The following is a 27,015-nucleotide window of genomic DNA, read 5'->3' as shown; positions in this document are numbered from 1 at the left end:
ATAGTTTTTGGAAACAGAATAAGTAGACCACTCTTTGTGATATTGCTGAACTAAAATATTGTACACAGTTTGAACTGGACTACTGTTAAGATTATTAAAATGTTTAAGAAATGTCTTAGTAATTTGTTCTTTTCCTTTAACTGATCTATTTAGGGTGGGAGATTTCTGTCTGGTTCCTTCTTGACCTCTTTAAAGCATTCCCTTTTAAAAAAATTTATCTTCCCTTGGTCCTGGGACATATCATTTTCACCTAGTTTATTATCTTCTTTGTTCATTTGTTCAACAAATATTTATTGAGTGCTTATGATTGCCAGGCATTCTTTTAGGCATCAAGATGAAAATGGTGAGAAAAAAATAGACATGGTTCGTGCCCTTTGTGAGTTTGCAGTTGTTAAGTTGTTGAGATAGAAATTAATCAAACAGCCACAGACACTGAAGTAGAGTTGCCTTGGTGGTGTGTGTGGTGAAGGTGCATGGTGCTGTGAGAATACACCAAAGATGATTTTTCTCAGGGTCTTAGGGATGTTTCTTTGGGGCAGTGACACATGCTTGGGTTTACCAGAGGAGTGACAGATGGCAAAGTGAAAGGGGCCAGAACCTCCTCGGGAGAAGAACTAGCACAGGGGAAGTCCTCGTGGAAGAATGGAAGCTAGTGTTTGCCAGGGACTAGAACAGAGAGAGGCATGACACTCATGAGATGAGAATGGAAAGGCAAACAGGCCTGACTCTGTGGTCTCCCAGCCTTTAGAGTTTTGCCTGCCACGTTTGTTTTTAAGCCACCTGGAGCTGATTTTCATGTAGAGTATGAGTAGGATTCCTGTTTAATTTTTTTTAAAAATACGGATGACCAACTATCTCAACAGCATTTAGTAAGAAGTTCATTCTTTCCTCATTGATCTGCAATACCTGCCTGTCAGCTGTATTAGTCATTTTAAGGAAATAGCTTTTGTCTGTGGCTCTCTTTATCATATATTTGGTTTCTCTTAAATTACATTCTGTGTTTGTGTTTATTCTGGCTTTGAACTTCTTATTGTATGTTTGTTTTCTCTCTTCTATTGTTTCTGTTCTTTAGTTTATTCTTCTCTACTTTTTTGAGGGTTATTCTGTTCTTTTAACTTCCCAAGTTGTATGCTGAGTTCATATTTAGCTTTTATTTTTTTCTGAAATAAGCAATTAAGTCTATAAAATTCCCTTGTAAGTATTAATTTAGCCATGTTCCACAAGGATTCTTTCTTTCTTTGTTACTTTTTCTCTCTTTTTTCTTTATTGTTAAAACGTATTATTTCTTTTTTGATCTATTAGTTATGTAGAAGTGTTTCTTAAGGTTTTTGATATCTTTTTGTACTGCCTTCTCAATTAATTGTATTTTGGACAAAGACTATCACCTATACGATACCCACTGATAATAGATTTTTTTGGTTTGAACAATTGGGTGCCATTGACTGAGGTGCATAAATATGGAGGTGGAGAGAGAAGCGAGAACACTGTTGGAGATAATAACTTTGTGATGCCTATGATAGTACTATTAATAGCAGGGAGTTTAGGTGGGTGGTTGGACTAGATCTGTATATTAACTTTTAGAAATCTAAGACAGAGTCAATATCCTTGAATACATTTCTCTAATTAGAAATAATTTTGTAGTTGCAGAAGACCCTGCAAAATCTCTTACAGAGATATCTACAGACTTTGACCGTTCTTCACCACCACTCCAGCCTCCTCCTGTGAACTCACTGTCCACCGAGAATAGATTCCACTCTTTACCATTCAGTCTTACAAAGATGCCCAATACCAATGGAAGTATTGGCCACAGTCCACTTTCTCTGTCAGCCCAGTCTGTGATGGAAGAGCTAAACACTGCACCCGTCCAAGAGAGTCCACCCTTGGCCATGCCTCCTGGGAACTCACATGGTCTAGAAGTGGGCTCATTGGCTGAAGTTAAGGAGAACCCTCCTTTCTATGGGGTAATCCGTTGGATCGGTCAGCCACCAGGACTGAATGAAGTACTCGCTGGACTGGAACTGGTAATTTAACTTGACCCAAAAATTTCAATTTTTTTCTCTATGAGGTTTTGTGCAGATTTCACCCTATTATATGCTTTTTGACAAACTGTTATATTTGTCAGAAAAGCTGTCACTGCAGAATAATTTTCTCACCGTGTTGCCTGACTTCCCTTTGCCGCCCCTGAAGCTTGCGACCCACCTGTCCTAATGTTAGTTGATTTACGTTCAAGGAATGAAAGTTGATTTTTAGGCCAATCGATTTAGGCTCCTTATATTAAACAGAATTTAGTAAATCAAGCAAATTTGCCATCAGCTTTTCTCTTTCTTCTTCAGCCCCTTCCCCTGGTCAGTTCTAATAATTATATCACTGGCTTTAAAATTAATCACCATTTTTAGAGATCTTTTGAGACTTTTGCTAGAGAGAAAGATCAGGAGAACATATCGTTTGATATTTTGTAATCAGGAAAGGAGAAGTTGAGTATGTTTAGCATTTATTTAGAGATAGAGTCTCACTCTATCACCCAGACTGGAGTGCAGTAGCACAGTCAGGACTCACTGCAGCCTCGACCTCCTGGGCTCAAGCTATTCTCCTGCCTCAGTCACCTGAGTAGCTGGAATTACAGACATGTACCACCATGCTTGGTAATTTTTTGTATATTTAGTAGAGACAGGGTTTCGCCATGTTGCCCAGGCTGGTCTCAAACTCCTGGACTCAAGTGATCCGCCTGCCTCGGCCTCCTAAAGTGCTAGGATTATGGGCATGAGCCACCACACCTGGCCGATTTAAATGTATTTCTTTTCTTTTTTCTTGTTTGTTTCCATGCTAGTGAATACTATCTTATGGGGCATGGTGGGAAGGCAAGAATGAGGGTTAAAATAAATAGCCTTCTCCTTCCCTGCCTGTTTTAATGCTTGTAGAAATGGTGCGGGAAAGCCCGTTTAACCAGGGGAGGTTGAAGCATATATTCTGAAAGGAAATACAAGAAGGACTTCATGCTGGATTAAGGAATTCACTTCTTAAATCAGTAGCTGTGGGCTGAAGCACTGATTACTCAACTCCTTTTTCTTGATAAGGTTCTCAGTGCAGGTGCGAAGAGGGAGTGGTGAGAAAGGGTATACTAGAAACAGGTCTTAGAAACGTTAGTTCTTTGTATACGGTCTCTGTAAGGCATGGTATAATGCATATTGAAGCATTTCTTTTTCAGGAAGATGAGTGTGCAGGCTGTACGGATGGAACCTTCAGAGGCACTCGGTATTTCACCTGTGCCCTGAAGAAGGCGCTGTTTGTGAAACTGAAGAGCTGCAGGCCTGACTCTAGGTTTGCATCATTGCAGCCGGTTTCCAATCAGATTGAGCGCTGTAACTCTTTAGGTATTTGGATGCTTTTTGTTTACCTAACAACCTGGAATGACTCTAATTCTAATCTCATATCATGTTATATTAGATGATGGTGACAGTGTTTTAATATATTTCTTGCCAACGCTCATTAAGCTTTAAATTAGTAAAAATGTTGCATGGTGTATAAGAATATTGTTTTAAGAGGGGACATCTTAAAAAAGTATTAGGACTTGCATTTGGGACTTATAAAGTGAATAATAGTATGATTTGTTTTTCCTCTTCCTGTTGATGACAGACATTTAGTTTTCAGCAATACTGGTGGTAGAAATTGAAATGTGACCTTCTTTTTTTTTTTTTTTTTTGCTGACTTCCCTCACAGTGTCTTGTTTAAGTACAGCAGTGAGTGTATCTTACAAAGAAATCAGCATTTTAGTGTAAGAAGTAGATTTCAACTGATTGCTGGAGGACAGCTCTCCTCATCACGTGTAATTGGTGGCAGTTTCCTGGTGCTGTTCCTTTCCACTTCTACATAATAGTGGAAAAGCATCTTGGGGCCTCAGCAGGTGCAAACAGGAAAGCCATCTTCATGAAAAACACTCTTATTATGTTGAAATAGTACTTTGGAATTTTCATTTTCTTTTCAAACTTGAAAATGAAGCATCTTCAGATAAATAGTGAAATATTTGGGAAATATATTTTACTTGACAGATGCTTTTTACACATAATACTCTAAAGTGTGTTTTTAAATCTTGGAGGAAATGAAGTTGAAAATGAACAATAGCAATTTTTATAAGCCAAGTCGAATAGCAGTTAACCAAAGCCTACTTTCCACTTAAAGTTAAGAAACAAATTTTGCATCAAAATACAAAAACATTTTAAAATGAAAAAATATTTGTGGGAATACATATTGTAATAGTTTAAAAGAATTCTTTTCATTTACTTTTTTTAAAAAAAATCTTTTCAGCATTTGGAGGCTACTTAAGTGAAGTAGTAGAAGAAAATACTCCACCAAAAATGGAAAAAGAAGGCTTGGAGATAATGATTGGGAAGAAGAAAGGCATCCAGGGTCATTACAATTCTTGTTACTTAGACTCAACCTTATTCTGGTAAGTTTAAAATGAATGCAATAGGTATAGATAGTGCCATGGGGCAGGGACACATGTGGGTGTGTGTGTGTGTGAAAGAAACTGCCATCTGCATCTGAGTAGAGAAACTGGATGACTGTGGGTCAGAATCGAAAGGGAGATTTGCTTTTCATGACATACTCCTTGGAAGCTTTTCAATGTCGTCTCGTTTCTGTATCCAGAAAGGTGAATGATATTGTTACAAATGGAATAGATATACAGAGGGTATCTGGGAAATCTTTGTGCACGTATCAAACAACATAACTTGCAGTAAAGCCATTGGCTGTTATGTGCTGTATTTCTTTTAGTAGGTAAAGGCAGTCATAAAACTACTTTCTTTAAAAAAACGATTTTCAGTAGCAGCACTGCTGCCCTCATATATGCAATTTTTTCCAAAGTGGAACAACTTAACATTGCAAGATTTTTTTTTTTTTTTTTGAGACAGAGTCTCACTCTGTCCCTCAGGCTGGAATGCAGTGGCACAATCTGGGCTCACTGCAACCTCTGCCTCCCAGGTTCAAGTGATTCTCTTGATTCAGCCTCCTGAGAAGCTGGGATTACAGGCATGAACCACCGCTTCCAGCTAACTTTTTTTTTTGTATTTTCAGTAGAGACGGGGTTTCACCATGTTGGCCAGGTTGGTCTCGAACTTCTGACCTCAAATGATCTACCTGCCTTAGCCTCCCAAAGTGCTTGGGATTACAGGCATGAGGCACCATGGCTGGCCTTAACATTGCAAGGATCTTTAAGCTCTGGAAATTGAACCAAGAATCTTTAGGCTCTGAGGATTGTAGACTGAGCTAAATTGAGAGTAGACTGCCAGTTCTGTAGCCATATGATAAGAATTAGGAAGTTAATATGGGATGTTAATGTTTTTAAGGTAGGAAGAAGAATAAAGTGGTGGCCATTTTATTTGCAGAATACTTTGACAAAAACAAGGCTTATAGCATTGATATAATATTCTTTAGATTTCCTGATGAAAATCTGTATTAGCTAAATTTTCTTTTTCTTTGATAACCGCAAGTTACTGCTGTCACTCGTTTATTTATTTTTTTGAGACGGAGTCTCACTGTGTTGCCCAGGCTGGAATGCAGTGGCGCGATCTCAGCTCACTGGAAACTCCGCCTCCTGGGTTCAAGCAATTCTCCTGTCTCAGCCTCCCAAGTAGCTGGGACTTCAGGTGCACTGCATCATGCCCGGCTAATTTTTGTATTTTTAGTAGAGACGGGGTTTCACGATATTGGTCAGGCTGGTCTCAAACTCCTGACCTCAGGTGAGTCACCTGTCTCGGCCTCCCAAAGTGCTGGGATTGCAGGCATGAGCCACCGCTCCTGGCCTGTTAGTCACTCATAAGTGATTTTAGCATTTAAAGAAATTTATTAATGTAATAGATCTTTGCAAAGGGGGATGGGGAGAGGGAAGTGGGGTACTGAGTAGTGCTTGCCTCGGGAAGTTGTTTCCAAATGCTGTCCTCTGTTGTCTGTAATTTGACTGAGATTTGTAGACCCTCTTTCAACTTTTGCAAAGAGGTTTTCTTTCTTAATATTCTGTGAGCACGTTGTTATCCTTTAACACTGCCAATCTGCAGTTTGCTTTCTCAGTATTATTGGTATTGTCCTTAACATGGAGGGATCTGTAGGTCCTGATGATTGAACCATGGGTATCTTCACAGGGGTCCTGGTACCTGTGTTAATGAAAAACACAAATTGTTATATTATTTGTTCTCCAGACTTTACTTATTTTCCTCATCTAATTCTTTTAAAAATCTATTTCTTGAAAAATATGTTTACAGCATGAAGAAAAATATCCTTTTTCTTTTGCAGCTTGTTTGCTTTTAGTTCTGTTCTGGACACTGTGTTACTTAGACCCAAAGAAAAGAATGATGTAGAATATTATAGTGAAACCCAAGAGCTACTGAGGACAGAAATTGTTAATCCTCTGAGAATGTAAGTAGAAGACATATTGCTATTTTGCCTTTACATGGTGTTCTATTTGCTGTTTTCTGGTATAGTAATTAATTTATACCTTGTCTTCATATAATAAGAGATGGGTGAAAATTAGTTCTTATGGTAAAATATTACATCTTTAAACCTTTGGTCCTTGTGCTTTTTTGCTTATTTAATTTCTTAAATCTGGCCAAGGTGTGGAACATAGCATATTCCATGAAATGATTTAACCTATTTTGCTAGAGTAAACTATAATTTAGCAATTGCAGTATGTTTAGGAAAGCTAATACATAATACTTAGGATTCTTATCTTTTGAAATAGTTTATTCCAACACTTCTGCTACAAGTAATCATGCTTATTAGTTAAATTGGTATAGTCTAGCTTCTTAAATCTGAAAGAAAAGGAGCAAGGGAAATTCTTTATAGAATAGCTAGTGTTTAATACTTTGGACTAGCAACAGATGAGATGTATTTTAGTACCATATTTTTTGGTTAAAGGAATATATTTTGCCTCTTTCCACCTGCCTTAAAAAGGTGATTCTTTTTCCATTTCCTACTTTAGGAATTATAAATATGTTTTTTATGGCCACAGGAAGCAATTTGTAATGGTACAAGTACAAGTGACGGGAGATATCTAGTAAAGACTTTGAATAAGTGGTAGTAGTGATATGTGATAATGTCACATTATAAAATTTAAACTATGAAGAATTAGGACCATAGATCATAAAACAAATTTGTTCATTCAGGAGTGTAGAGAGAAAGTGATATATTTAAAGTCCATATTAAGATAAATTTGAATCATTTTATATACTGTTCTTATTTATCAGTTAAAGTAAAAAATAGTTTGATATCAAATTTGAACCAAAAAAGCAGAATACTCAAATACAATGAGCATTCCAAATTATCTGCTATATCACATGACTAGGAAAGTAAATTATAAGAGAATAAACTTCCTCACTTATATCTTTTGCTTTCCTTAAATTCTGTAATGATTTCTCTAATGATCTTACCCTTTAAGATGATTGTGAATCTTGATTTTCACATCAATTATTTTGTCTTATGCAAATTTTTAAACATACTATTTTTTTCCCCAAGTAATTGATACTGGAACAAGACAGGTCAAACCTGAAACTCTAAGGCATGTTAACACCTCCTTCCTAGAAGAGAGGAAGAATAAACATTCTTTGGATCCTATTGTTCAACCAGTTAAGAATCATAGTTAATCACACTTTCTTACCCTGTCCACGGTAAGAAACTGGTCAGATGCCCTGTTGTGATCAGGATTCCCTGTGTCTGTAGCATTCATATCTGTATATAGCTGACTGGTTTTATTTGGTGCTGAAATCTCTGCTTTTCTTCAGAGACCCTGTCTTTTTAACCTTACTCATTTTGTATTCCCAGTGGCTGACAGGTTACGTTACTATGTAAGTGGTAGATTCTCAGTCTGTATTGGTTGCAGGAAACTAATGAGTGAATGAATAGTATGAAAAGTGGATATAAAATTAGCTAGTTCTGACTTGTCCTTAGTAAACTTATGGTAGCTGCTAAGTTCTCCTCTGAAGCCATTTATAGAATTACAAATTTAAAGTGATATTAAACTTATTGAATATGTCTTGCATTCAGACAAAGAAGAGAGAAAATGTCATCATTATGCCAATTGGTTTGATTGCAGATTTTAGATTTTCAGTTTCTTATAAATTCCCTTTCCCATTTCCCTTGGTGGTGGTTTTACACTTTAGTATTAAAAGGATATTCTCTCTCAAAATTGTATATTCTGCTTTATAAAGTAAATGCTTTAATTTCCCAAGCAAATATTATTTAAAAAATCAGTCACAGCAAAAATTTTTTTATATTGTATTAGTGCATGACAGTTACTTGTAGAGCATATAATAGTGTCTAGCATAATTCTGGTTCTAGATCTTTAATTTTGCAAACTTCAAGAAAAAGCCTATAATTGTTTTCTTCAAAATAATTGTCTGTTGATTTATGACATACTGGAGTTGTATAAGAAATGTGTTGGCCAGGTGCGGTGGCTCACACCTGTAATCCCAGCACTTTGGGAGGCCGAGGTGGGTGGATCACTTGAGGCCAGGAGTTCAAGAGCAGCCTGGCCAACATGGTGAAACCCTGTCTTTACTAAAAATACAAAAATTAGCTGGATGTGGTGGTGCATGCCTGTAATCCCAGCTACTTTGGTGGCTGAAGCATGAGAATCTCTTGAGCCTGGGAGGCGGAGGTTGCAGTGAGCCGAGATTGGGCCACTGCACAACTCCAGCCTGAGTGACAGAGTGAGACTCTATCTCAGAAAAAAAAAAAAAAGGAAATGCGTGATTAAGATGTGTTATATAATTTAATACATGCCAATATCAATTAATAGTTTTTTACTAACTTAGATATGGATATGTGTGTGCCACAAAAATTATGAAACTGAGGAAAATACTTGAAAAGGTGGAGGCTGCATCAGGATTTACCTCTGAAGAAAAAGGTAACCATCTTAACTCATATGCATTAAAAATAACTGAAGAGCATATTCACATGTCAAAGTATTAGCTGAAATGTGTGTCTGTGTAGTTGGGGGGTTTTATTTTAAATTAGAAATTTCTTTTTATGTGATATATGGTTATCTCCTCTTTTAGTAAATTCTTCCTCTCTTCTAAAAGTGATTGATGATGTGGAATAATGAACTCCTTTAAGAAGCTGGCTGGTTCTAGTATATTAAATGCTTAAATAAAAAGTCCTTTCCTTTCCACCCAGCAATGATATTCTCAGTTGTTTCTCTCTTGTGGTGCAGAGTTGCATTGGGTTTTCTACATTTTCCCACTGAGTTTTCCCTGTTATAAACGGGAGTTAGAAAGCTGCTGGCTAGGATTAAGTTTATAGTCAGGGAACAGTGTTATAATCTCTTCCTAGCTAATGGGCTTACTCAAAGATTCACCACCTGACTGAACTTGCCAGCAGCATACTGTAAACAGCTGTAATGTTTAGAGGCTTGCAGGAAAAAACAGAGCATACTTCAGATTGTACTCCACTTAACCCCTCCAAAAGAAATAACAGCTGTTTCATTATGTGCGATCTGTTACACCCTTTCAAATGTAATAAACTTACAACAAAATTGAAACATAATACTTGATTATAACTTTTAAATGCCTTTTATGTTTTTCCTTTGTCATGAAAACTTGAAAACTGTGCTTTTAATGGAAACAATATTGGATGAATGAAACTGAATTCAGTATTAAAATATGACTGTTAGAAATAAAAAATAAAATGATTTAAAAATTTTGCCTATGACTTATTTGATTTTTAAATTTTCTCCTAGATCCTGAGGAATTTTTGAATATCCTGTTTCATCATATTTTAAGGGTAGAACCTTTGCTAAAAATAAGGTAACCTTTAAATTGTTCTAGAAGCATTGGAAAAATAGACAATTCTCATTTCCACTGTCATTATTCAACAGACATGATTTCCAGAATGATTTCTTAATATTATATTTGTTTAGGGCTCTTAATAGGTTAGGGGAATATCTATCATGCAAGTTAATTTTATTTGTTGTCCTCGCCACGGTACTGTAGTTTACTTGAAGATCAAATCCAATGTAAATTTGCACTATAATTTTTAACCCTAGCGATAAGTATTATTGCAAATTACTTTCTTTTGAAACTGTATATATATTTTCATAATTTCAATTAATGAACTTTTAAGAAAAAAATCTCATTCTAACTTAATCAGACACTTCGAGAACACTGTTTTCTGTCTACTCATCACTCAAAAAATTCAGTCTTAAATTAGCTTTCCTGTTCTTAGTTGTATAACTTTGTCTCCCCTCCCCACCCACCATGTTGAATGAAAGCCTTGTTTAATGTAGTAAAGTTCTTAATGAAATGTTCTAAATGACTGAACTTTCCAGGTAGTTTGAATGTTCTCAGTCTAAACAATGGACCTTTTTACATTTTAGCTTGGATTTCTCTGTTGAGAATCTTAGTAATATCCTATATACTTCCCTAAAAGCTAAGCATAGGCAAGTACTCTTCCTCATCTCTGTGTCTTAAAGTGATATTGTTTGATGCCACTGTTGAATTGATGGGTGAGGAGAAGAGGGGGAGGGTGGATGGTGCCATGGCTGTGGTTTGATATTGTTTGGGAAGTTCTTATGAATGAAATGAGACTGATACATAACCATCGAGAGCTCATATTATCTGTTCAAAGATGATAATAGCCATATGTACACCTAAATATCCTAGAGAATGGCCTAAAAATTACTACAATTAGCAAAAGAATTCATAATTTGTCTATGTAAAATATCCATGGAAAAATCAATAGCATTTCTGTATACCTTCAAGCAAATATGAAAAAGTAATTTAATACTTAATGAAAGTATAAAATACCAAGAAATCAATTTTATTGAGATAGATTTTTTTTAAAGACTTATACAGAGCTAAAAGGGTTTTGATTAATTAGTGAGAAAGATTACAATGTTCTGGGTAGGACAATTAAATAATTTAAAGATGATTACATAATAATTTGCACACAAGCAAGATCTTAACATACTTCAGGAAAGTGGATTTAGAGTTCTCTACAAAATGAAGTGGGCAAAAATCTTGAAGAATGCTTTTAAAATAGATTTCTATTATAAGCTACAAAGGCAAAGCAATAGACTTTAAAATAGTGTGTGATACTAGCATAAGATTAGAAATATGGATCAATGGGGCCAAATAGAAAGCTCAGAAATAGAATTAACTGTATGTAGAATTTCAGTATCTTATAAGTCAACTTTCAAACAGAAACGGGAAAGGAAAGATGTTTAATACATGATGTAGGAAACCTAGAAGGCACTTCGGGAGAAAAAAGTCAATTTGGTTTTTCATTTTAAAGAGATAAATTTCAGATGCTTAAAATAGTTGTTTTCATCCTTTTTACTCCCTTTTCTAGCCTACACACTTATGGAATGTAATACACGCCCAGTAATAACATAGGTTGAATACTGAGTGATCCTCAGAGTGAGTAGGGAGGGATCAGGGCATCTCTGAATATATCTCAGAGTCTGAATGCCTTGTGGGACTTGAAAGGGCCCTGGGAAGTTCTTACACCCTCTGAAGGGTACACTGTCCCCTTCACCCCTGCAAACAACCTCTTCATATTGAGAATCACTTTTTAAAGATTATAAATATTCTAAGTTAGCTCTTTTTCAAGAGTAATTCTTCCCCTCCACTAGCATTTCATTTGGACAGAGTCAGCAGATGCAACAAATAGGAGGATGAGTACCTCAAAAAATCTAAAATAATTAAATAGTCTAAAAGAGACTACAAGATGTTCTTAAATGATTGAAGAGACAAAAGAACTAGATGACAATGAAAGGTAAAACAGATTTGATAAACAGAATCAAATAACCAAAGACAGAATCTCCAGAAATAGAAACTATATCATGATGTTATCTCATTGATGCAGTGTGCACAGCTGAAGAGAGAAGTGCTCGTTTGGAAGAGGGAGCTGAGGAAAGTACCTAGAATGTTGCACAAAGGGATAAAGAGTTAGAAAACAAGAAAGAGAGGATAACAGACATGGAATATGGATTCTAACTGGAGTTCCAGAAGGAGATACTAGAGAGAATAGGGAAATGGCAATGTTTCAACAGATAATAGCTGAATAATTTTTAGAATTTTTGATAGACTGAAATTCTAAGAATAAAAATATTCAGAATTTCTGAGCAGGAAGAACCAGGACTAAATTACCATTCAGAGACTTACTATAGGATGTACTTCAGTAAAACAAAACTGAGTTTAGAATAAAGGAGTGGGATGCAAGAAACAAGGGAAAGTCAAGAAATTAGTAAATTGTCTTCTCCATCCTTATTTCTGCCTCCTTTCTCTCAGTGTTTGCAATGTGGTGCCCCCTTCAACCACCAGCCTTCCTCCCCTGCTGCCATTATTATGATTACAAACTACTTACCTCTACTACTTCCTGGTTTCTTATTTTCCTCTCTTATTTTTTTTTTTCCTGTAAACTGTTAATTTTCTATGCCTTTTTGGCTTTCACAGAAAAATTCTGGTCTTTTGTCATAGTCATCAACAACTGATTAAAACATTGGTATATCATAGCCTTCAGGTTTTTCGATTATCATCTGTTTGTATTTGTTGTGGGTCTCCAGAATCTCCTGTTTTGTTATCAATTAAGTTTTGTTTATTTGGGGATATGAGTTGCTTTGGGAAGCTGAGGATTTCTGCAGGCTGATCTCTGAATAGCTGATTTTTTTTAAGTGAAAACTATTAATATTTTCCCCTAAAAATCTTAAAATCTAGATATAAGTTTAGATGTAAACAGTCTAACTTTATATCCAGAAATTCTGCTGAAAAGGTAAATAGTAAACTTAAGGATTATTCGTCCTTCTGGTAGAGTTAGTTTTAAAGACTAATGACATGCTATAGTAAAATACTTAGAAGGAAAGATGCGCAAAATATAAGAGTAACACTATGATTGGCATATGGTAGGTGCTTACTTGGTATTTGTTGAATAAATGAGTGACTATCATACAGCATGCTTTAGCAGAAAGAATGGTAAGCGGTTATTAGGGCCCCTAGATTCTGTACACAGCTCTGCTTTTGACTTGCTGAGAAGTCATTCTCCTTCTCTAGATCTCAGCACCTTCATTTTAGAAATGAAAAGTTTGATCTAGAAGGTCTGGTAAGGGTCTGTCACATCCAGGCATATAATAATTTATTTTCAGGCATTAAATAGTTTTCTGCTTTCTAGATTTGGGCAGTGAAGTTGCACTAAGTGATTTACCTTTTGGTTAGTTCTGTTCACACAGTGCTTCCATTATTTTTTTCCTAATCACTAAGAGAACTTTCCAATCTAAAAACTAAACAAAATAAATCATTTATAAGGTCTTGTACCTAAGCACATTTAATTATTTTGTCCAAATCATTTATTTCTCTCTGTTGTTCTGACTATCCAAAGCTACACCATCAATTTTATGGTTTTTCTGTTCTCAAATACTGCTGGGACAACTTCACATTTTGATTTAGGCATTTGATAAATAGGTTGTACGTATTTTTTTCTCTGTGTGTTTTTAGATCAGCAGGTCAAAAAGTACAAGATTGTTACTTCTATCAAATTTTTATGGAAAAAAATGAGAAGGTTGGAGTTCCCACAATTCAGCAGTTGTTAGAATGGTCTTTTATCAACAGTAACCTGAAATTTGCAGAGGTTAGTGATACTTACCTGTGGTATTTTATATGAAAGTCTGTGGGAGTCTTAAGACTACTGGTAGATTCAGTATCTATTGATTTTAACTAGCTGAGAACAGTTTGAAACACAAACTGTTAAGAAACACAAATTTTAAAAAGTATGCAGTGTTTCAACTTTGCCTTTACAGAAAATATCTTAGAATTAAGATTGAATTTTTTGGATTTCTGCTGCCAAAGAAAACACCAAGCTAATTTGCGTAACTTGAAAACTTTTAGGTAGTTTAAAGCAAAAGGAGACTTATATTTTTTAAAATGCCATTTTACCCAAGCATATTATCCAAATATATCAAAATATAATGTTTACTTCCCCCCTTCATTAAGAGACAAAATGTCAATAAATTAATTTATACTTGCTAATGAACCAGTGATAGAAATTATTTTTCTTTTATTGTCCAAGAATCTCAATAATTTTAATAGTATATGCTTGTGGTTTATTTTGATTGTATTCATTTCTGAAGTCATTTTTGGTAAAACCTTAACAGCCACAGTTATTTATTTGTTGAAATATAATGAGTAGTGTCCTTCTGTGATGACATTTTCTGTATTATATTTGCAAAAACAATCTGTCCAAAACCTTTAATAAATATAAACCCAAACAAAATGCCATGATTTTATTTGAGACTCAAGATTATTGAACTCCATGACCTCTAGGTACTGGTGTGTCCCTGCGATCATGAGCCACTTGAAGACTTGTGGCTTGTTGGTGTCCTCTGTCCACAGCCCATGGTCATGTGTAGATCCTGTTTCATAGGACACCAATATTAAGGCAGAACTCACTGTTTTGTTTGACAGCCATGACTATTTTGGTTTCATAGGGAAAAGTTTTTTTTTTAACACTTTGATTCTAAAAATATCTGTCTTTTTTATAGGCACCATCATGTCTGATTATTCAGATGCCTCGATTTGGAAAAGACTTTAAACTATTTAAAAAAATTTTTCCTTCTCTGGAATTAAATATAACAGATTTACTTGAAGACAGTAAGTATGAGATTTTTTTAGTTTGTTTTGTTGGTTTTGTGGAAATTGTCAGATAATTCCCATCAGCTGTGGGTTAGACTCTAACTGGACACGGTATTTCCCAAGGCAATTCAGTATCTGAAGAGCCTGGAAATATGAAACCAGTCATTTTATTTCTAGGAATTTATTCTGAGAAAATGGAAATGAAAATAAATATTTGATATGCAAATATACTTATTATCATATGATTATAAATCATGCTGCTATAGAGACACATGCACACGTATGTTTATTGCGGCACTATTCCCAGTAGCAAAGACTTGGAACCAAGCCAAATGTCCAACAATGATAGACTGGATTAAGAAAATGTGGCACATGTACACCACGGAATACTATGCAGCCATAAAAAAGAATGAGTTCATGTCATTTGTAGGGACATGGATGAAGCTGGAAACCATCATTCTCAGCAAACTATTGCAAGGATAAAAAACTGAACACCGCATATTCTCACTCATAGGTGGGAATTGAACAATGAGAACACATGGACACAGGAAGGGGAACATCACACACCGGGGCCTGTTGTGGGGTGGGGAGGGGGGAAGGATAGCATTAGGAGATATATCTAATGTTAAATGACGAGTTGATGGGTGCAGCACACCAACATGGCACATGTATGCATATATAACTAACCTGCACATTGTGCACGTGTACCCTAAAACTTGAAGTATAATAAAAAAAAAAAGAAATCATCAGTGTAAGATTAAAAAAAAAAAATTAGAAACAACTTGAATGTTAACCAGAGGAGAATGGTTAAATCAGTGTGTATCTAACAATTAAACTACTGCCATTAAAATTCATGGTTTTGAAGACCAATGTGTATGAAAATGGTCATGGTGTAATATTAAGTGGAAAGGTAAGTACGTTGATATAGTCTACAAAAGGGGCCATATATATATACACACACACACACACACACACACACACACACACACACATATACCTATGTAAATATTCAGATATGAAATTATTAGAGAAAATTCATAATCATATTGACAGTGGTTATCTCCTGCCAACTAAAATTATAGATGCTTTTAGTTTTCTCCATTGTACTTTCTTGTGTCTTTGAATTTTCATCAGTGGGTATTTTATAATGAAGGGAAAAACACTCTAGGAGACACTATTTAGAAAAATGGTTTGGTCCGAGAAAATGTTTTTAAAGATATTTCAAATACTAACTGAGAGCTTAAGCGGATGGAAGAGAAAGAGACTTTTTTGAAGGCATGAACATTGTTCTTTTTAAAGCCTAACTTTTCTTTACATCTTCTTAATGAAAGAATGCATTATTTTAAAGGCCTCTTAACTTCCCTTCCCCTTCCCACATTTCAGCTCCCAGACAGTGCCGGATATGTGGAGGGCTTGCAATGTATGAGTGTAGAGAATGCTACGACGATCCGGACATCTCAGCTGGAAAAATCAAGCAGTTTTGTAAAACCTGCAACACTCAAGTGAGTTTCCCTTCACTTAATGGATGAACTTTTGTTGAACAGTAACTTATTTATAGTTGAAAACAGAATGCTCGTTTTGGAAAGTTTTTTAAAATCATAATTAACGGTTAAAAATGTACAATAAAATGGTATTGCTTTTGCCTTTTCTGTTTACTTGAGAGCTGTTGTTGAAGTACTTGATTGCTATAAGGGATGTATTTAATAAGAGTAAGGAAGCCCATTCACTTGACACATTGAGTTTCTTTCATTAATGACGTGGTTTTTTTTTTTTTCTTTTTTTTTTTTTTTGAGACTCAGAGACTGAGAGAGACTAATGCCCAGGCTGGAGTGCAGTGGTGCGATCTTGGCTCACTGCAACCTCCGCCTCTGGGATTTAAATGATTCTCCTGCCTCAGCCTCCCGAGTAGCTGGGACTGCAGGCACCTGCTACCACACCCAGCTAATTTTTGTATTTTTAACAGAGACAGGGTTTCACCTTCTTGGCCAGGCTGGTCTTGAACTCCTGACCTTGTGATCCACCAGCCTCAGCCTAATGACGTTCTCTTCATGGTCCATTTTAGGTCCACCTTCATCCCAAGAGGCTGAATCATAAATATAACCCAGTGTCACTTCCCAAAGACTTACCTGACTGGGACTGGAGACACGGCTGCATCCCGTGCCAGAATATGGAGTTATTTGCTGTTCTCTGCATAGAAACAAGCCACTATGTTGCTTTTGTGAAGTATGGGAAGGACGACTCCGCCTGGCTCTTCTTTGACAGCATGGCCGATCGGGATGGTACTGAAAACGCCTTTCTTCTGCATGTGGCACAGGGTTCTGGTTTGTAGTGGGACAGTTCATAGTGGGATCGCCTGTTCTGAGTGATATAATATTTTCCGAGAAAATCCTTTCAGGATTATTCTGGTGACAACAGTCTTATATCTTGGATTGCATTAACAACCTTGCTAGCTGAACTAAGGAATAGTATAGCTGTGTGTTTTTTTTTTCTTTTTTGAGATGGAGTCTCACTCTGTCACCCAGGCTGGAGTGCGGCGGCGTGATCTTGGCTCACTGCAACCTACACCTCTCAGGTTCAAGCAATCCTCCCACCTCAGCCTCCTGAGTAGCTGGGACTACAGGCATATGCCACCATGCCTGGCTAATTTTTCTATTTTTAGTAGAGATGGGCTTTTGCCATATTGCCCAAACTGGTCTCAAATTCCCGGCCTCAAGTGATTCACCCTCCTTTTCCTCCCGATGTGCTGGGATTACAAGAGGAGCCAGTGCGCCCAGCCTCATATTGTGATATTTTGACATGCATATGCTCTTTTTTTAAAAAAAGAATCCTAAAATTCTTATTTCAGCCCTGAGGGATCTTATTTCCAGCTTCGTTGTCTTCTTTCAGGTCCCTCTCATTTTTGTAGGAGCCACGGTAACTGTTTATTTAGCACCATTAAATCATTCTACCTAAATCCTGGCAAGATGGGGATTATTCCTGTTTTTCTGTTATTAAAGCTGAGGTTTAAGGTGCCTGATGTCTTGTAGTTTGTGTTTAACTCAGTCTTTCTGATCTCAGTGCTTACGTTTTTTTGTACTAAACCATGTTATCTTCCAATTGCCAAAAGCTGAGAGCAGAAGTAAACATCCTCTTTAGAAAAGTAAAGCCTCTTTTGCATGTAGTGTGTTTCTCCCTGAAGTGGGGAATGGGCTGCACTTGCCAGGCCACTTTCTAGGATGCTTAATCATTATTTAACTAATGCTTAATGAATGTCAGGCAGGCTAGTGGGTTTTAGGTAAGAAATGTTTGTTAAAGCAGCCCTGCCTCTACCTATAAGGAGTTTGCAGGTTAAGACCAGGCCTGGGCAAGGTTGTGAGGTGTGACTCTCATGTTCCTCCATTCTTATACTCTATTTTTCCTTTAGCTGCTCTCTCAGGTCCAGCCCCCATGGCCTTCTGGTGTGGCCCTCCAGTAGCCTAAGACATTCCCTGTGGCAGCCTCTTGAACAGAGGCCTGGGCCCTAGATCAAGAGTTCTCCACCTTTTCTCAGTTCTCTGATGCTTGAGGGATACATCCCAGCCCCATCTGTAGCTGTGCCCCCAACCCAGTTAACGTTTGCACTGAACAGCATAACACAACAGCATTGGTTTGGAAAAGCCACTGAGGTAACCCAGAGGAGCCTTTCTTGGAATCTCTGAAATCACACCCCAGAGCACCTTCATCAGGGCCTGGTGATGTGTCAAACAAACGGTGTTAGAGTTGTGTAAGGATGTGTTTAAAGTGTAGGGAGCTATAATAGCGTTCATTTTACTAGATCTATTCTGAATTGGACAGTCGTATGGTGAAGTGTGCTGGGTGGCTTGTGTCTGGGAGGAAATGAAATGTGAAGAACAGAGTGTTGTCTACGTATGTATTGATAACATGATTCCCTGAGTGACTACAGAGAGAAGTCTGGAAAGTAGGTTGGGGGCTTACCTCAGAATTCGTGTCCTTTTACCAGGTTTATTCACTGTTGGCCCCAGAATCTTTTGAGAAACCAAGAAATGAGAATATGTCAAGAGTTAAAGGAGGCTTTCACTTCCAGAAATCAGAAGTAAAATAAAAGCTTTTAGAGCATGAAATTAGCTTTTTGGAAATGATAGGATTGTAAAATCACTGGCAAAAGGGTTTAGAACTTGACTGCCCTATAAAGAGTTCTTCCTCTGTGCCATAGGTGGTCAGAACGGCTTCAACATTCCTCAAGTCACCCCATGCCCAGAAGTAGGAGAGTACTTGAAGATGTCTCTGGAAGACCTGCATTCCTTGGACTCCAGAAGAATCCAAGGCTGTGCACGAAGACTGCTTTGTGATGCGTATATGTGCATGTACCAGAGTCCAACAATGAGTTTGTACAAATAACTGGGGTCATCGGGAAAGGCGAAGAAACTGAAGGCAGAGTCCTAACGTTGCATCTTATTCGAGCTGGCAGTTCTGTTCACGTCCATTGCCGGCAATGGATGTCTTTGTGGTGATGATCCTTCAGAAAAGGATGCCTCTGTTTAAAAACAAATTGCTTTTGTGTTCCTGAAGTATTTAATAAGAAGCATTTTGCACTCTAGAAAGTATGTTTGTGTTGGTTTTTTAAGAAGTCTAAATGAAGTTATTAGTACCTGAAGCTTTAAGTTAAGTGCATTGATCATATGATATTTTTGGAAGCATACAATTTTAATTGTGAAAGTTTAAAGCCTCTTTTAGTCCATTGAGAATGTAAATAAATGTGTCTTCTTTATGGACCAAGGATATGAAATCATTTTTCTTTTGTAGCTAATGGTTGCCTTGAGGAAGAAATAATTTGGTTTTATTAAGAGTCTACTCTCAATCCAGTTATTGAAGATGTACTGAGTTTGATTTGTTAATCCTTTCTATATACTGCTGATCTTGCATGTCTACAATCTGCTCAGTTTTTCTGTGTTCTGCAATAGGGGTCAGAAAAATACTTAAATTCCCTTAATGGTGTTGTTTTCTATTTGTTCTGGTTTTGAGATAAATGAGTGATTCTGTCCCCAAATGTCCATTTTTGAAGTGATTTTCCTGGAGGATTAGGGTATTTAACAGTTGAAGCTCTTCATTCATAGTAGTTACTGTCAGCTAACAGGTATTTTAAGGCTTTTAACTATTAATATTTTATGGAATGGGGCAAAGTAAATTGATGAAAGAATTGGAGTGATAAGTAAATAGTCCTATACAAACATACAGTCCATAAGAAAATGAATTTGGCATATAGAATTATTACAATTTCCTGGAAGAGATGGATATTTAAACCTCTATTATTTTAGACAAGACTGTGTAGAACTTAAGTTTGATCTGTCAGCCAGTACTCCCATTAAATTCAGTGTAGTTTCACTTGATAGAATCAGATATGTCATCGAAATGTTAGCAGTAGCTTCATCCTCCTTCTGATTAAAGTAAGTAGAAATGGGATGTTTTGTTTAATAACAGCCATAGTGTGTGTTTAGACCACAGTGGATATTGTAGACTAGGACCATAGATTATACATATCAGTGCTGTGGAATGTGCATTCTCTGAGTGTTGTTTTGTGGTATCATTGTCTTTCCTGAATGACTTTCTAACTGTGCAGAAAGGCAGAAAAGTCATCATATGTATATGGCATATGACTTTATAAAATATTTAATGTGACAAAAAGTGGAAAGAATCTTTACAAACCCTGCAATTACTTTTTTAAAGGCACTTTTACTCTTTGGTTTTATCATTCCATTTTGCTAATATTTACTAGCTTTATAAATTACAGTAAGGTACAAAAACTCATCTTGTAATATTTTCATTTTTGAAGTGAAAAATACATATATTTTGCACAAGGTTTTATACTGCTAAGTGCTTGGTTGGGGTGGTGAGATGATTATTAGATCGGGGTGAGGCTGAGGGACTCTGGGTTTAGGGCTAGCCCTGCCTCCATCCCCCTTGGGTAAAACGAAGGGTGTGGGGTACAAGATGCGTAAGGGCCTTTTCTAGTTCTGACCACCTAGAAGTCCAATCACCCTGTAATAAATATGTGTTGAATGAAGAAATGGGTGAATGAGCTTGTCAATGTGATTTTAAAAAATTGACTACCTGGAGGAATGATTAGGAATCTGAATGGAGCCAGCCCTCAGTATCTGCAGGTTTCTCATCCATGGATTCAACCAACTGCAAATGGAAAATATGATTTTTTTTAAAAAAAAGGATGGTTGCATCCGTATTGAACATGTACAGACTTTTTTCTTGTCATTATTCTCTGAACAATACAAGAACTCTTTATGTAGCATTTACATTTATTAGGTACTCTAAGTAATCTAGAGATGATTTAATTAAAATATACAGGAGGATGTGTGTCAGTTATATGCAAATTCTGTACCATTTTATATCAGGGAATTGAGCATCTTCAGATGTTGGTATCTGCAGGGATCCTGGAACCAAACCCCTGCGGATACTGAGGGCTGACAATCTAGCTAAGACTGGATTTAACAGTTGGAAAAAAAAAAAAAAAAGGAGAGAGGAGACAGTTCCTTTCCTGTAGAAATTAAAACAAAATACAAATTGAGGAAGCTCTGCTACCCAGGCTGTCATGGTAGAGAACTTGAAGAAGACCTGTTTGGATGGACACTTCGTTTCAAAACTCAGGTGTGGAGACTGTCTTAAATGGGAGAGCCTCATCCATAAATGATTTCTGGCGACGTCTTCTTCAGGTGGAGCTTGATATCTTTTTAACGTTACTTGGGGAGGGAGTGCTCATTAAGGGATGCCAGGGCCAGCTCTGGTGGTTCCTGGGGAGGCTGCATCCTTCCCTGCTTCTGAGTGTCATGAGGCAGCAGCAAGATTTCCCCTGCACCTGTCTGTCCTGGCTCCCTCTGGGTAGCCCCTACTGTTCCGTGCTTCAGCACAGCCTGGTTTGTCAAGAGGGACATAGTTGGGGCCGGGCTGCATGGCGTGGGGGCTGATGTGCCTGCTGGTTATTTAATTTTTAGCCTTAAGTTTTCTTTAATATTTTCCTGTTGGCTTTTTAAAGGTTTTGGTTATCTTTTATTCCTTATCTACAATCAAGATGACAATATAATTGAATTATCTCATTTATAACATGGTTCATCATTCATGATTACGAGTAGAAAATATGTCATGTTCCTCACCTCCAAATAAATACGTGTGTGTGTGTGTGTGTGTGTGTGTATGTATGTATGTGGTGGAGAGGGAGAGAGTGGGGAAGGAGAGCAATGTTATCATATATAGAGGCTAAATGTGTCCCATCCCTCACTGTCAGCTTTATAAAGGAGTTTGACTCCCTCCACAGAAGAATGTTCTATAAGACTAGGAAAACACGTTGAAAACTAGGAAAAACAGCAACAAAAATCAACTAAATATGTTGTTACTGTTGCTAAGGATTTTCTCCTTAGAATAATTTACGGTTTTTAAAATTTCTGTTTGCCAAATGCTGTCGATAAATGGCCAGGTTCTTCCTATCCCTAGGATTCCTTTATTATTATTTTTTTTTTTCACAGATTTTGAGAACAAGGGGGAGACACAGTATGGAAGATTAAGATTCCATTAATCTTATAGAACTGTGTTGTCACCCAAATTCCTGCTTGTTTGAACACGGCATCTTCATAGATTCAGGATTCACTACCCTCTATAGCTGGATCTTGCAGATTATCTGGCCAGATAATTTTGCATCTGCTTGGATGATTGTAGACGGAGAGGTGAATAGAGGATAAAGTATTAGGCTTTTGCTGAGTAACTGCCAACCAAGAAGTATTTATCGGACACTTAGTAGGTGCCTAGGATTGTATCAGAGGGAATATGAGGTGTGTCCCTGCCCTACCTAGTTTTAACGACAGAATATTTATTAAAGGCTACTTAGCTGAAGGGTAAGGGTGACAGGTCTAGGGGAAGCTTTGGGAGGTGGTGTGCTGTGATGGAAAAAGTGGCAGAGTAGGGACGAGAGATCTGCATTCTAGCCCTGTTTCTGTCACTTGCTCTGTACACTTAGACAACAGCTTGACCTCTTGAGCTTTAGTTTCCTCCTCTGCGTAATGAGAGGGTTAGACTACTGAATTTTATGGGAAAAAAATACAAATTCCTGGGTCCTAGGCCATGCCTACTGAATCCGACTGTTCAGGAAGAGGCCTAGGAAATCTGTGAGGGAATCCCCAGGGGAATCTCGTGACCAGCCAGGTGTGAAATCTGCTAACTGGAAGGTCTCAAAGCTTCCTTCACTTTTTGTGATTTTGCGGTCATGTAACGTTACTGTATTATTCTACATAAATGTGGGTACTTGGATGTTTATCATGCTGTTTCTCTGTGTTTACATACTAATTTGTGTAAGAAATGCATTTTAGTCTATGTACCTCAACCTGCTGTTTCCTAGAGCTGTTAGTAGTCTTTAAATACAAGTAAGACTTAAGAGGATATTTGATGTTATTTACCGGGATATTTTCTTTCCCTTTTATTTATTTAGAGGAAATTGAGATTCTAGGAGCCAAAGAAATGAAAACAAACTTCTTAGGCAAAGTTAAAGAAAAAAATTACATTATTTCTTACCATTTGCTACTTTATAATGAAAATTCAAAAGTTATATGGGAAGATTTTTCTCTGGGATGACAAATCCTTGTCATAAAGTAAGAGGTCTTTTTAAAGCAGGTAGGCTATAAGGCCTGTAATTTAAAATAATACTCCTTTCTCTAGGGGTTGGTGCAATTCTCCATTAATGAAGATAACATTTGAATTCCCCAAAGGAGGTGAGGAGTCGGGGAGGAGAAAGGGATGCTAAAATGAAAACTCACATGCAAAAGAGGAGGTGGAGGAAGAAGGAATGTAAACCCCTTAAAGCAGATGTGCGTGGGGCCTTATGAAGGCCAGGATTCTGCGGGTGTCAGGGGATTGCCTCTCTTGACAGAGACTGGGGTTTGAGGCTGAGGCTTCCTGCAGGGAGTTCACATTGCACTTCTCCGTTCCCCTTCAGACCTCTTTGGGGAGAAGAGATGGGAGGAGGGGAGAAAGACTGTTCATCTTATTCTAAATCCTGGAGCAGCTGAAGGTTTTCTCTTGAGTCAGGATGCAGTGGTAACACATTAACCAGCAAGTGTGGTCAAGGATAATGAAAAAGTGGGAAAGGAAGGTCTTCCTCCTCCCTGATCGTAGCATTCAGCAGTCTCTGTAGCCGGGTTACTCAGCATTTGATTTCCTGGCCCTTTGCCTTGGCAGTGATGGCATTTTTATTTCACTGCGTTTTAAAGTCTTCATTTATTTTTATAACATGGGTTAGGGAGAAGGGCCATGAATGGAGGGACTGTCCTTTCAAGCACCACAGCTTCAGATATAATTAGTACTTTTAAATACTGTCCACTTTAACTTAAAAAATTCTAGAGGGATTATATTGGAGACTCAACTACCCTTGGTTTTAGTTTATACAATGGCCTAGTACTGTGGAATTTTAATTTTAGAAAGTCTTAGCATCAGATCATAAACATTCATTAAAAGAACTCACACCCCATCTGAAACTTCCCCGGGGAGTTGGGATTCTCAGTAGATTGGTAGAAAGGGGCTCATTTTCTACTGCATTTCCCGTTTCTGGTATCTCGTTCAGCATGTTTTATTTTTATTTTTTTGTCTGCAGAACATCCTATATTTATGAGAACATTCTTTAAGAAGACCACCACATAGAATACCCCTTCCTATCAGCTCGCTCTGATTTAGCCTTAATTTTGTTAAATTTTTTAGAGATGAATGAAGTGCTGCTGTGGAAAGAAATGTACATATACTATTTCTGTATCATTAAAATCACATTTTTATGGTTCCTTTTCCTGGATTTCTTTGAGGGAAGGGTTTTGGGTTATGAGAAGGCTGGAATTGGGTCTCTACAACACTTTAAGTTTCTGCTGTGGTAAGATTTCTTTGAGGAAATGCTATACCCGGGCACATCTCTGTTTCTTGATCAAGCCTCTACCACCATTACAATTGCTTTAGAAAACCTCACACACTTACCCTGTTCTGGGAGACGTGTCAGTGGCATTATGATGCTGTGTGGCTTCTTGATCTAGCCAAGTATTTCCGACCCCTGATGCTTGTTAAAGCTCAGCTGCTCCAGCCTCCAGGCCGCTCCAACCAGAAGTTGTCCCCCGCTGCTTCATTCCGTCATCTCTAAACATGAACCTAACACTGTTGACTAAGGAGTAGTGTGTCCCATTGTTTTTTCTTTCTTTTGAGATGGAGTCTCGCTGTGTCGCCCCAGTTGGAATAAGGAGGTGTGATGTCGGCTCATTGCAATCTCTTTCAGTTTCCAGCAATTCTCCTGCCTCAACCTCCCGAGTAGCTGGAATTACAGGCATGCGCCACCACGCCCGGCTAATTTTTTGTATGTTTTTAGTAGAGACAGGGTTTCACCATGTTGACCAGGCTGGTCTCGAACTCCTGACCTCAAGTGATCTGCCTGCCTGTGTCTCCCAAAGTGTTGGGATTACAGGCGTGAGCCACCACGCCTGGCCAGTAGTGTGTCCCATTCTACCACAGCTGTCACAGAGGCAGTTAAATATTTTACTTTTTTGTGATAACCAGAGGAATGATCGCATGATGTACTGTGTATTGAAATTCCTACTTTGGTCTTCTTTTAGGTAACAGATCAATCTTCCTTGGAAATTATTTGGAGTTTAAGTCACTTAATGTGCCATGATAGGAAAGCTAGAATGGTCTGAGTTGGTAATACTGGTATCGACAATACATTGAAGAACACTTCTGTTTCAGAACCCCATGGGTGGATATACATGCTGATATCCAAACAATGCTGTCCTGACATCACTGATCTTCCTTGTCAGATTCAAGGGTTGGCACACCTTTTCATAGTCCCCACTCCTTGTGACTCTGTTTGGGTCTGTTACTGTGACGGTGACAGCACATACTTTGTGCCCATCTGCCGATCTGGACAGTTAAGTGAAAACAAGTCCTTGTCAGAAGAAAGCTGGCCTGGCCGAAGGAGGAGCCACTGGCCCTCCCCTAAGTCCCAAACTTTTCCTGACTTGCTGAGGCACGTTCTTCCTCATTATCACCTGAAGAATTTATGTGCACTGCCTTCGAGCAGCAGTTCTCCATTCAATCCTGGTTGCACGTTGAATTCACATAGGGAGATTTTAAAGATGCCAGTGCCTGTGCACACTCCGGACCTATTGGAATCTCTGAAGATGGGGCCAGGCAGTGGGTCCTTGTCAAAGCTCCTTATGCATTTCTGTTTCAGAACCCCATGGGTGAATATACATGCTGATATCCAAACAATACTGTTCTGACATCACTGATCTTCCTTGTCAGATTCAAGGGTTGGCACACCTTTTCATAGTCCCCATTCCTTGTCACTGTGCAGCCAGGATTGGGAACCAGTTGTCAGGAGGAATGGAGTTTTCTGAGGGAGACAGAATCAACTTGGCATTCTCTGGTGGAACATTCTGCCCTGCAGAAAGAGAATGTGGATATGAACAAGCTCCTTGGGGAAAGTAGAAAATTTATTGCAAAGCTACCAGCCAAGTCCTTGAGGAAGAACCCAGGGAATATGTGGGGAATGTGTTCCCGTGGCAGGAGAGAGAATTTAGAAGTAGGATGAAAATTTTACTATTTGTGAAGAGGACTTAAAAGATATCCTTAAACGGGCATGATGATGATGCTATTCTCTTTGTTTAGGAAATATTTCAGAGATAAGCCTCAAATGTATAAAAAGAAAAGAGAGAGCTCACCAAGTTGATTAGGGAAGAAAGAAGGCAGGAGAATTCTTGGGGAGGGACTGTTTTGGGGCAAGCTTTCAAGCCTGTGTTTGCACTGAACTGTGGGCAGTCAGGTCTCTGTGGGCTGCCAGCTTCAGTAGACTGCTTGGAGTGTGGATTTTATTGGAGAGGAGGTGGATTCTGAGGCCTAATTAGAGTAATTAGGTGAGTGAAGCCTGAAATGGGTATTATAAGAATAGTGTAATTCACCCAGCAGACTGACCCTTATTACAAAAGCGTGACTAAAATTTGCAAGTTGCCTCCACTCTTTTGACTGTACCGCTTTACTAGGAGTTAATGAAAACCTTTAAATTCCGTGTATGAAATCACCTTACAAATAACACACAAATCTGTTTTAACATCCAATATGGCCTTTTCCAAAGTAAGTAGTTTGAAGTTATACTGGGGTTTGAAGAGTTGGTGAAGAAGTTGACTGTACCAGGGATGCCTTCCTGAGTCCCTCTCCTCCAGCCCTCCCCAACTTTAGCAGACTTTGGAAGTGACCCCTCAGGCCTTGCCTTGCAGGTTCTATTTGGTGGCAGACAGGACTCAGCAGCCTGTAGTAAATGCAGTCAGGCCTCAGGTCATGATGAGTGGCTTCTTAGCTGTGCCTTCTTATTGGCTCCAGAGAGGCAAGGCTCCTCCTGGGTTAGTGT

The 27,015-nt window shown here is 37.9% G+C and overlaps 1 protein-coding gene and 1 long non-coding RNA gene across 19 annotated transcripts in view; one reads left to right on the top strand and one right to left on the bottom strand.

The window, feature by feature from the left end:
• The window catches only part of CYLD (CYLD lysine 63 deubiquitinase), a 53,384-nt gene extending 34,019 nt beyond the window's left edge, over positions 1 to 19,365 (top strand). For 13 of the 18 annotated variants that reach the window (XM_063612710.1, XM_063612711.1, XM_055297699.2 and 10 more), the window contains 11 exons: positions 1,642 to 2,021; positions 3,206 to 3,371; positions 4,303 to 4,444; positions 6,286 to 6,408; positions 8,802 to 8,893; positions 9,725 to 9,791; positions 13,476 to 13,608; positions 14,519 to 14,627; positions 15,993 to 16,111; positions 16,672 to 16,888; positions 18,802 to 19,365. In XM_063612710.1, coding sequence (XP_063468780.1) covers positions 1,642 to 2,021; positions 3,206 to 3,371; positions 4,303 to 4,444; positions 6,286 to 6,408; positions 8,802 to 8,893; positions 9,725 to 9,791; positions 13,476 to 13,608; positions 14,519 to 14,627; positions 15,993 to 16,111; positions 16,672 to 16,888; positions 18,802 to 18,986 — 1,733 coding nt within the window. In that variant the 3' untranslated portion in view covers positions 18,987 to 19,365. The remainder of the gene's footprint in view (positions 1 to 1,641; positions 2,022 to 3,205; positions 3,372 to 4,302; positions 4,445 to 6,285; positions 6,409 to 8,801; positions 8,894 to 9,724; positions 9,792 to 13,475; positions 13,609 to 14,518; positions 14,628 to 15,992; positions 16,112 to 16,671; positions 16,889 to 18,801) is intronic. The other 5 variants (XM_055297701.2, XM_063612718.1, XM_063612717.1 and 2 more) reach the window with 1 other exon arrangement.
• On the bottom strand, positions 5,820 to 25,835 carry LOC134731816 (uncharacterized). Its single transcript, XR_010114416.1, has 3 exons — positions 25,511 to 25,835; positions 24,600 to 24,753; positions 5,820 to 6,146 (listed from the first exon to the last, which is right to left on the bottom strand). It is a non-coding gene; the product is annotated as an uncharacterized lncRNA (long non-coding RNA).
• Between the last annotated feature and the right edge of the window lie 1,180 nt (positions 25,836 to 27,015).

This window comes from Symphalangus syndactylus, chromosome 11 (genome assembly GCF_028878055.3).
Source record: "Symphalangus syndactylus isolate Jambi chromosome 11, NHGRI_mSymSyn1-v2.1_pri, whole genome shotgun sequence".
NCBI classification, from domain to species: domain Eukaryota; kingdom Metazoa; phylum Chordata; class Mammalia; order Primates; family Hylobatidae; genus Symphalangus; species Symphalangus syndactylus.
Note: the sequence above shows the minus strand (reverse complement) of the source record. Positions and strands in the feature narration are given on the sequence as shown.